This window comes from Poromitra crassiceps, assembly GCF_964638095.1.
Source record: "Poromitra crassiceps genome assembly, chromosome: 2".
Taxonomy (NCBI): domain Eukaryota; kingdom Metazoa; phylum Chordata; class Actinopteri; order Beryciformes; family Melamphaidae; genus Poromitra; species Poromitra crassiceps.
Window position 1 is genome coordinate 89796093 of NC_139624.1, and position 11838 is coordinate 89807930.

An 11838-nucleotide genomic window follows, 5' to 3' on the forward strand; every position below is an offset into this window, starting at 1 on the left:
GCTTTGCAATTCACATCACAAATGTTGCAACCAGTGTTGTCTGAGTCTATCTTGGTAAAGTGTAGCCACATTTTTGGACCGCTTTCGGCTGCTCCTGTTTTGCTTTCAGGACCTTCAGGTAGAGTGACGTACTGACGTAACGTGCTCTCGCGTGTTGCCTTAAGGTTCCGTCGGAATTTCTATTTTACCCACTCTCTTTCTATTACTCAGATGCGTTCAAGTACCGAAATTAGGTACCGTTCGTTTTTATGTGAACTGGTACGGAGCAGTACCGACGTATTTCGGTCGGTGCCTGTAAAAGTACCGAGTTCGGTACCCATCCCTATACGTAATGGTAGCAGCTACAGTACGGTACAGTATGGCTACTACACTATTTGTGTATGTTAAGGAGTCTCGTGGCCTGCGGGAAGAAACTGTTCCTCAAGCGATTTGTGCGTGCTTTTGGAACCCTGTATCTCCTCCCTGAGGGTAACAGGGAGAACAGGCTGTTGTGGGGATGGTTTGTGTCTTTGATGATCTTCAGGGACCTCCTGAGGCACCGCTGGTTATACAGTTCATGCAGTTCTGGCAACTCACATCCTGTTACGTGCTGGGCCGCGCGTCTCACTCTCCGTAGCGCCCTGCGGTCCATGGTGGTACAGTTCCCGTACCAGGTGGTGAAGCAGCCAGTCAGCAGGCTTTCAATGGTGCCTCTGTAGAAGTCCATAAGGATTTCTGTCCTTAGCCCAAATTTCTTCAGGCGCCTGAGTCCGTGTAGTTGCTGTTGGGCCTTTTTGGCAACAGTGGCGGTGTGACCGGCCCAAGTCAGGTCCTGGTGGATGTTGACTCCCAGGTACTGATGATGTCAGATTTATGACATCACTGATCATGTCATTAGTGGGATTTATGACATCACTGATGATGTCAGTGGGATTTATGACATCACTGATGATGTCACAGGGGGATTTATGAAATCACTGATGATGTCACAGTGGGATTTATGACATCACAGTGGGACAGAGAGACAGAGAAACAGACAGACAGAGCCCCAGCTCCAATTTATATACTGATGATGATGATGATGATGATGAAATCATTTTTAGGTTCAGCTGGACTTTAACAATTCATCCATTTTGGGGACCCCCCTGGACCCTCCTCAACAACGACCCCTGGTGGTCCCCTGACCCCATGTTGAGACTTCTTGTTTTGCCCGCACTCACTGTAATGTTTTGGCCAAAAACTTTAGAGGTATTTGATGACTAACATTTGCCACAGCAATGCTGATCAACAGGTAGGACAGCATTCTTCTCTCTCACTTTCCCTGTCTCCTCACTACTCTGTTTACATGTCCTCTCTGTTTCACTTCACTAATAAAGCAGTGGTTCTATAAAACCTTTATAGTTTCCCAGGGGTGAAAGTGGGTGTGTGCCTATGGAATGTTTTTTTTCTTTTTCTTTCTGAGAACAAATTAGAATGTCTCAACAATGCTTAAAGCTTTTATTTTAACACCCTGTTTAGCCTTCTTCTTTTTATATGATATTCCTCTCTAAGCTGATTGGTCGCCTACCGTTTGCCTTTCTCCCAGTAAGCCACATCAATATCACATCCCATTCTGCTCTCCTCCCAGCAACAAGTGAATTAGGTCAATTTTGGCAAAAGACACAATCACATACAGTTATTAACTTATTATGTCAAACAATAACAAAACTTACATGTCATATAATTATCAATATTCCTTTAATGGCTTCCTTTCCAAGCTGCAAACTGTGGACAAATAGTACTGTTTAGACTAGAGTTATTGTTGGATTGAAGCTTCTGATATTTAAGGGTTTTTCTTTTTAAATTGACCATTGTATTCCTTGCAGGCTGGATAATAATTATTATTATAACCATGCGTTCATGCATACTCAATTATACAATAAATGGGGTGTCCCGGTGGCTATATAAAGGGAGCATGTGGGCTTTGTCTGTGATCTTTGTCCTGGAAGTGATGTCACTCAAATGGAAGTGATCTCAGCAAGTGAGCCTGCACAGCGGTCGAGCTACAGGGCGGGCGAGGCCAATTAGCCAAGCCTAGGAATTATTATCATCATCATCATCAGTATATAAATGCGAGCTGGGGCTCTCTGTTTGTTTGTTTCTCTGTTTGTTTCTCTGTCCCACACTGATTGTCCCACTGTGATGTCATAAATCCCACTGTGACATCATCCGTAATGATGCTAATTTGCATTTCTATGCTGATGACACAATTATTTACTGCTGTGGATCAACTCTTGTTCAGGCTATTGAATCCCTGCAGAAAGCCTTTGTAGCTGTCCAGCACTCATTATTTCAGCTAAAACTTGTTCTCAATGCGGACAAGACTAAGCTTATGCTGTTCTCTAATTCTAGGAAGAGGCCACAAGTTATCCCCTCAGTGACCACTCTCGAGGGAAATGAAATAGAGGTGGTTCACGAGTACAAATACCTGGGTGTCCTGATTGATGACTCCCTCACTTTCAAGCCGCATATTGAGAAACTTGTAAAGAAGCTGAGGATAAAATTGGGTTTTTATTTTCGAAATAAGCTGTGTTTTTCTTTTAATGCAAAAAAGCGACTTATTGCTGCTACCTTTTTACCTGTGTTGGATTATGGAGATCTTTTATATATGAATGCTCCTGCTAAATGTCTTCACATGGTTGACACTGCTTATCATGCTTCTCTGAGGTTCATTACTAATTGTAAATCACTGACACACCACTGTGAGTTGTACTCTCGGGTAGGATGGTCTGCTCTGGTCACCCGAAGGCTCAGTCACTGGTATACTTTTATATATAAGGCATTACTTGGTCTACTGCCTTCCTACATTTGTGCCTTAATTGCACAGAGAACTGCTGGTCCTCACTCCCTCCGTTCTCAAGATTACTTGTTGCTTTCTGTTCCATTATGCTCGTACTGAATTGGGTAAAAAGGCTTTTGTCCACTCTGCACCTTTAGCATGGAATATGCTGCAGAATGATTGGAAACTAACAGGGTTAATTTCTTTGAACGCCTTTAAATCCAAATTGAGTGTACTTGTGGCCGACTCCACTACATGTGCTTGTTTTTCATGATCTGCTTGAAAAGTCAATACGTTATGTTGTTTGTCTTATCTGTGAAATTTTTGTAACTGTAACTAACTTTTGTACTTGCTGCTGCCTATCTTGGCCAGGTCTCCCTTGAAAAAGAGGTTCTTAATCTCAATGGGATTTTCCTGGTTAAATAAAGGTTAAATAAAATAAAAAAAGTAATGTCATAAATCTCACTGTGCCATCATCAAAATCCCACTGTGACATCATCAGTGATGTCATAAATCCCACTGATGAAATCCCACTGTGACATCATCAGTGATGTCATAAATCTGACATCATCAGTGATGGGGGGGGGGGGGGGGGTGAATAAAAGAGAACATAGTCAGTGTCATCATACTACTCAGAAAAAAGTACAATTACAAATCAACAACAGGACTGCCAAGGCGGCTCTGTGATGTGTGATGTGTAAAGTGATTTATGTGAAGTTAGCTATCATCATCATGTCTAATGTTTTCTTTTGTCTCCTCTCCACCCTGCTCTACCAGTTTGACTAAACCATTAAGGAGTGAGTCTGGGAAGAGGCGATCACAGGTAAGCATCACTAGGAATGTGACATTTATCTAAATTATGTTTTACACCTGGTGCTATAATCATTCCAATCTAGAACTATTATGTAAGCAAATCTTAAATAACACATTTTCTTCCCAGTCGAAAATATTCCCATCCAAATCATTCTGGCCAAACATGAAGCATGACATTGTTCAAAGCCATTCCGTTTCTGTTTCCTCCTATAGTTCTCTGTAAAAGAACATATGTACCACTCTGACAATTGTGTAATCTTGAAGACATCTGGGCTCAGTTACTGTTTTAATAGTTTGTAGGGACAGGGTGTGTGTGTTTTGTCTCTCCTTGGAAATCTATCAACTCTTTCAAAATAACCTGTTTGTCAAGCCTTGAATCTTTTAAATAACTACACCATGGGAACAGGAGCTCGAGCAAAGTTTACGACTTCAATGCCAGCACATCATTTGGATTTCCAGTTCAAGGCCACTGCCACATAATTAAAAAGCACTAAGCGTTGTCCTCACTGTGTGTGCATGGCATGTGCATTGTTCTGATGTGATAACGTCAAATTGCCTCATGAAAAGTATTTGGCTTAAATTAATGATAAAAGCAAAACATATAATGAATAACTTGAAACTTCCATATTTTGGTTTATATTTATAATAATTTGTGACACATTACTTTATAGTTCAAATATTATCCAACTTAAGGCTGTCTAACTAGTAATGCTTCATTTCTTGACAGGTGAATGGAAGAACATCGCCACCGGACACTTCTGTAGAGGCAGCCAGTGACTTGCCATCATCGGGCAAGACGTTGGCTACTGGCCATATATGCAAAGATCTAGAGACCACGCCTACCTCAGCTTTAACTCACACTTTCCCAAATGGAAACAATGGCTTGCATACAGTTCCACATGGGTCACAACCAAGCAGGACTGGCTTTGGATCAGTTGATTCAGAGGACGATATAAAGGACTTTACAAGGCTTGAGAACCAAAACCATCTTGTGGCACTATCGGACCCCATCTTGTCTTCCACCATGGTATCAGTTCTTGCCCCAAACTGGAACAGCCGACTCCGACGGATCAAGAGGGGCGTGGCTATCGGCGATTTGGGAGTCCAAGGGAATTCACAAGTAGTGACATACGGCCCAAACACTGAGGCAAACTCTCCACATGAACAGTTTCTGGAAACCCAGAGCCAGAATGTTGGGGAGAGTGGGTTGAGAGATGTATCCCAAGCCAAGTTGAGAGCTTCCTTTCTGGGTACTGGGAGGAACATAGCAGGCTGGTCAACTAAGAGTGGTCCCCCAAGCCTAAATCTGGACTACGAATCCAAGAGGAAAGTTATTCAGTCTGTTTCTTTGGACGTAATCTCAGATGCACATGGGAGGATGCCACAGTCCCGTCATCAAGGAGAACTGTCACATTCATGCTCCAAACCAACAACCAGCAGTCACCTGTTCTCTTTAAGAGGACTCGACTCCAGTTGGAGGAGCTCCCTCTCTGAGACAAACCCTCTGTCTATGACCAGTTCAACCAGTGATAGAGCTGCAGAGTTTTTCAGGCCACACCTCTCTCCAACATTACTCAATAACAATGAGCAAGAGAGGTTGACGTCCCTCCCCTATTCATCATCCATCTCTTACAGGACACCTGAAACGGGCCCTATCCTTTCCCCATCCCCCCCCAATCACAGAGAAGGATACTTATCTAAAACACCCCTCTTTCCTGCATCACCCAAAAACATAGACTCAGAGGACACACGCTTATCACAGACAACAACAAGAACTCAAACTACTCCTTCATGTCCCAAACAGACATTTCTAACTGGAGGACAATCGGAGGGGCACCAGAACTACAAAGGCTCAGACAAAAGAACAGATCTTATGTCAGAGAGCTCACTCTCTCAACCTAGACTTTCCCCATATGACCGCTATGCCTACCTAAAATGCCAGTCCCTCCCCAGAAGGACCACCCTTACATCCACTTCCTGGTGGAAACAAGTTACCCAGGAAGGCACTGCCCCTCTTAACCTTAATGATACCACCAACATCAAAAACAAAAATGAGACCGGCACACCGTTAGTTACACCCTGCAAAAATAATAGTGACTTGGCCTCCCGAAGTCCTACTGACAACAAAAGATTTAGCAGCCAAATCCCCAGTAACAGAGACAACAATAACACAGCGGAATCCGCTTACAAAGGTAACCTGAACATTGTTCTGAATTCACAGGGAGGAGCTCACATCCTCAGGGGAAGCAATGCAGAGGACAAATCTGAGCGGGACTCTGATAAGCTTTTCAAACATGGCTCCAATTTGAATGACAGACAACCACAAAAGCCCCATAGTTTGCCCAATGATTCATTTGGTTCTAAATTTAGCAGCAAGGCCATGGTTAAAGACATTAAGAGTCAACTAAAATGTCATTCAGAGAAAGATGATCTCACTGCGAACACTAAACCCTCCCCAGCTCTATTCATCCCTCCATCCACAAGTAGTCCCGACACTACTAATGTAGAAATGTCTAAAATGACCTGCACCGATCAAGCTGAAAATCACAGAGACAAATCTGACACTTTTACCACCAAGGCTCTCAACAGTCAAGCTCTTTCCCCTAAAGCTGTCTCTGGTCCCCTCCCCAGCTCAAACACTAAAGCTGTCTCTGGTCCCCTCCCCAGCTCAAACTCCTCCTCCAACACCCAATCACTTTCTTCTCAGAGCAGTATTCCCTCTGTATCACACACTGGCTCTGTAGCCCGTCCACTATGCACTACATTCACCAAGACAGCCACTGCCACACCCATTGGCTTTGAAAGAAGCTACGCCTCCATCCCGAAGTCTCTCCACCCTAAAGCGATCTCCACCCTTGTTCCCACATCCCATGTTACGCCTCCACCCAAAACAAACTATAACGCTGTATCCACCAGTTCCACCAGCCTCAGCACCTCTGCTACAACCCTATCTAGCCATCCTGCCCCCACAACCCCCACCATCCCATCCCTCCTTACTCCCCCCATCACGCCTCAGACCCCAACAAGCCCAAAATACCCCTCAAGGACTCGTGCCCTCACGTCTTCTGCCACTACTGTCACCACCTCTCTTCTAACCCCCCCTGCCACCCCCACCCTTAACCACCCTGTAGAAACCTCCCTCCGCCAGGTAGACAGGACGTTCTCTGGCAGCCTGGACCTCACCCCAAAGAGACAGCATTCCCAGGTGGAGGGGAGGAGGGTGGGATGCGTAACATGGCAGGACTCAGTAGATCAACATTCTGAGGCCACAATGGCACAGAAGTCAGAGCCACCTCAGACCCCAACAAGCCCCATATCCCCTCCCAGGACTCCACGGAGCTTGGGGTCTCCCTCGATCTTCTCGATCCTCAGATTAGGAAGTCCCACCGGAACATCTCCACTCTGCCCCCCTACCCCCAAGACCTCCACCATACAGGTGTGGAGAGGAGGGCAGCAGCCGGGGGTTTTATCATCCGACTCTGCTGCTCAACCATCCAGAGAGGGAGGAAGAACTTATACAAGCGCCATAGACAGCCCCTCACAGTACAACTTTGACCATGGAAAAAGTCACTTGACCTCACCCAGACATGAGAGGAAGCTGTCAGAGGAGGCAAGCCCAGACCATTGTCTTTCTGCTACTCCTCTCTCCCTCCCACCAGACTTTTCAAGTGGCTATCAACGTCGTTATAGCTCCACACCTTACTCCGCCCTCAAGTCTACACGGTCAACACAGGGAGAAGCTAAGAATATAGCACCCATGTCAACTCTCTTCCAACAGACTTCCTTACCCTCCAAGTCAATTTATACCCTACCCCTTTCTTTAGATCCGGACAAAATAACCTCATCCAAATCCAAACTCCCTTTGTCACCCATCAACTCAGCCCAGCCCCTATCCCCCCATTTCCAAAAGACTGGCTTGCAGGAGAGTTCAAAGGTTGTTGTTACAGAAACTGATCACACCAACAATAATCACTGCAAGCACAGTGGCCAAGATGGCCAGAAAGGGCAGAGGTCACTTGTCCTCAACAGAGTTGATATCAGCTCACAGCCACCGATGCTACAGGCTGATAAGCCACTCGGCTCTCCAGCAACATGTGTCAATGTAATCGAAACGCTTGTGTACAACATTTCTACAGCAGATTCCACAAATGCTTTAGACGCCACACCTAAGCCTTTGATGCAACACACCGCAAACACACATGTGTCTGTGGAGAGCAAGTTCAGCAGACAGCCTTACACAAACACACATGTGTCTGTGGAGAGCAAGTTCAGCAGACAGCCTTCCATAACTCACAGTAGAAAAGTCATAGGTACTCCACAATGTCAGTCAAATCAGATCTCCAATGGAAGCAACTCAAAGGAAAATCAGTGCCCTTCCACTGCACAGGTGGATGGTGGGTGGAGTAATAGAAGAATGAAGGAGAGTACTATCAGTAAAAGCAGATTGTTTTCATCGGAGAGTAAGAATGAAATCCCTCCTTCTCAAAGCCCAAGGAGAGGCCTTTTTGCATTGAAAAAAAGTGCCGGCACACCAAATTCTAGTTTACATGCTAATAAAGAGATGCCATTTTCACCATATAAACCAAGGCCAGAGCCAGAAAGGGCCCACAAGAGCGGTAACAAAGTGGACCAGGTCCTAAGCAAGCTGAGACAGACATTCAGCAGTAGACGTTCTGATGACGATAGATTTTCTTCATGGAGATTTAAGCGACCCCCCCAGACACCCTCTGTTAGTGGATCAAGCAGTGATAGTACTCTTGAGAGTAACAAAACCATAGAGGAGGAGAAGAAGGAGAGGAAGGTGGGGAGGGACAGCGACACAGGAATACAGGAGAGGGAGAGATGGACAGAAAATAGATACAGGATGGTGGGAGATCAATTCTCCATTTGGTCAGACAAAACAACCGTAGATAGTGACCAAAACAAGCACTCTGTGTTTGGGTTTTTTCAAAAGGATAAAAGTGCTTTTGCAAAAGACCAGGACTCTGAAAGTAAAATCCAGGCTCATTTGACGAGCTGCAGACCAACAAGGCACCAGTTTGACTTTTACAAAGACGACAGGGCAGATTATAAACCAACAAAGCGATCTCCCTCTCACAGAGATCCCAGCCCTGCAAGGCAGCAATGCTGGAGCCCTAACCACTCTGCCATTCAACGCAGCAAGTCCACACCCAGTCCCAGGAGCCCCTTCTCCCCTTTCTCCTCTCTGTCCCCGGTTTCCCCCTTGCCCACAGCTGATGGTACAGAAGACAGTGTCTTCTACAGCCCAAAGCCACAGCGCCGGGGAGGGTCCACTTGTTCCTGCGAGCAGGGAGAGGGGATCAGCCTGGTGGATTCAACAAGGAGCCGGGCGTCCACAGCTCCTTCAAGTGGAGGCCAGTGTCAGGACAAGGAACGTCTGGCGTCCTACTCCTCCTGTGCAGACATCAAGTATGGCATTGAGGCCAGGAGGTCCTTCTCTGTGAGTTCGGTGCTCTCCAGCCGACCCTCGGGACCTGGACGCATCTCCACCGGATCCCGGTTCATGAGTGTGAACGACCTTTCTGACCCTGCAATGTCTTTTGGAGGATATTCATCCAGCAGCACTGGCCTGGATCAGTGGGCAGTCAGAGGTGATCAAACTTCAAAATATGATTATCGAAGCGCTGGTGACGATCGATTGTCATCCGTCTCAAGGGATCCAGTTAAAATGAGATCCAGATCCCTTCCTCGATCTCTGACTCTCTGGAGGTCAGAGGTCACCGCTCCTCCAGCTGTAACTACCACAACCACAAAGCCAGGCAACCTCTGGATCACGAACCTGGACACCTATGACTTTGCGTGGGACACAGAGAGTACTCCAACCCCTCCTCCATCCCCTCCCCTGTCACCAACATCCAGGCGCATCTCCAAACCTCCCAGTCTGTCCTGCCCTTCGTCCCCCAGCTTACCAGGAGCATCACAGGACAGCCACTCCCCTAGAGGGAATTTGCCCTCCAAAGGTTACGTGTCCAGTCTGAGTGCCTTCGAGGAGTCCTCAGACAGCAGCTCAGATACGACCACGGATGATGAATATTACCTGGAAACTGGAGGTGATGAAAAAGAGACTGAATTGTGAAAGTTGGAGAGGAATTGGGGCTAATTTTTCTGTAGTCCTAAGCTCAACTGTAATATATTATCCAGATATTATCTCTGTCGTTCTCAACAAAGTATTGCTGAAGTCACTATAGCATGGACAATGGAGATGACAAAACAACATGACGCTTAAGGAGTTGGAGAGCTGTGAGAGGCAAAGCAAATGTTAAACTAAATCAGTGCACTAATGATCTCTCATCTCCTCTACTTTTCAATATTCATAATTTTCTTTTGAAAGCACCAAGGACCATGGTGTACATAACAACGGATTAAACGGAAGCATCTGAGAAGGCCTCCTCTCCTTTCTCCTACCTCCAGATGCACTGCAGGAAAGGAGAGAGGAGCTGGAAAGGACCACTGTTGGATACTGAATTAGAAACTGAACAGCAGTAGGGACACCACTGTGTAACAGGTTCCCATCTGTGTCACTGTCAAGGGATTGTGCTTCATGATAATGCTATGACACTTACTTACTGTATAAGGGATTGGTTGCCTGCATGATATGCTTTTCAAATGTGGCAGTTTCTTTTACATCATAAAGGCATCAAAGAAGCACAGGCTTTATCAGATATACTCAATCATCGTCGTTCAATACTTGTGGTCTGGACAAATGTGTGGTATTAGTGAGGGATTTATGTTAAAGTCCCTGGAAACCAAAATCCACAAAAACGTTCTAACTATGTTATTTAGGGTCTTATGTTAGTAATTGTGTGCCTCCGAAATTATTATACATTACTTTCAACCCAAAGCCTTAAAATCGACACTTTTCTACAAGATTCTACAAAGTACTTCCTCATTGAAGACAGCAGTGCGCGAGGTGCTAAAACGCAGGAGCTTATGACGTCATAAGCTCTATATAACCTTTGTACACGCGCGTTCTTTGCCCCCACAGCGCTGTCTGTCTGTCTCCCTCCCACTCTGTGTGCTGTGTTCGTTCGTTCGTTCTCTCTCTCTCTCTGGACTAGTGAGAGAGAGAGAGAGAGAACGAACGAACACAGCACACGGTGGGAGGGAGACAGAAGCGCTGTGCACTCGAAGTGGCAGAGCAGAGATTAGTCTCGTCGGCGGTGTGTAGAAACCTCTCCTCTGCCTGCTGCGGCGCTGCTGTGTGTGTGTGTGTGTGTGTGTGCGCGTGCAGACAGATAGACAGATAGACAGATGACCGTCAGTACGCTATGCGCGCAGCAACACGCGAACACACACACACACACAAACCATCTCTCTCTCTCTCTCCCTCTCCGAGGAGAGGAGAGAGGTCTGACTGAGAGAGGGAAATTTCCCTGCTGTAGACGGGACACGCCCACACAGTCCGCGGGAGAAAATACACTCTAAAAAATAATTGATTCTCATGACTTTTGCCAGGACTGTCAAACCTAAATTTATATACTTTGCGACGTTCATCATCGTTCAAATTTGGCTGGTGGCTTATTAACATAGGCTCCTGTGATGTGATGAACTCAAAATGCTAAATAATAAAGAAATATTTCTGGTTTCCAGCGACTTTAAGCTAGTTTTTCATGATCAACGGTTACTAGTCCATGCTTTGGTGACCGATTAAGCTTAGGTTTTTGTCATAAGGCTTATATTTAGAGTAGAGTTGCAGAGTTTGACCTTACAACGCAGGCTACACTGCTAATAATACTTGGAGAAATAATGGAGGAATAATATGGATAAAATTTATATATTTATTTAGAACATTTAATGTTCTATCATGTTGATATTTAATCATCTCTCTCTTTGCATGGTTGAAGATTGTAATGAATTGTGTTGAAGTGTTGCAAGCAAACATAAGCAGATGCAAATTATTTTCTTAGCTGCTTTTTTCTAAGGACAGAGTTTTGACGTATGCACAGATGAAATTATGGACTTTAACAAGAAATGGTTCTCTGCATTTACATTTAAAAGTGCCCTATGTAGTGCCTGATCGTATTTTCTTGCCTAAATATTTGCACAGTAACTATATAAATTCCTAATAAAGTATCTATTTTTCACTAAATGTTTTCGTGGCAAAACCTGTGTATTTGTGTAAAATTATTTTGTTTATTTGTCCAGAAGGATTGTGACTGCGACCAGTCGGCATAACCAACCCGCTAACTAGCAAATGTTTTAGACGA

The 11838-nt window shown here is 45.2% G+C and overlaps 1 protein-coding gene across 1 annotated transcript in view; it reads left to right on the forward strand.

The window, feature by feature from the left end:
- LOC310790599 (uncharacterized protein) overlaps positions 1 to 11838 on the forward strand; it is a 34459-nt gene extending 22621 nt beyond the window's left edge. The window contains exons 4-5 of the mRNA XM_083652310.1: positions 3575 to 3620; positions 4338 to 11838. Of these exons, the coding sequence (XP_083508436.1) occupies positions 4635 to 9707 (5073 nt within the window). The 5' untranslated portion in view covers positions 3575 to 3620; positions 4338 to 4634 and the 3' untranslated portion in view covers positions 9708 to 11838. The remainder of the gene's footprint in view (positions 1 to 3574; positions 3621 to 4337) is intronic.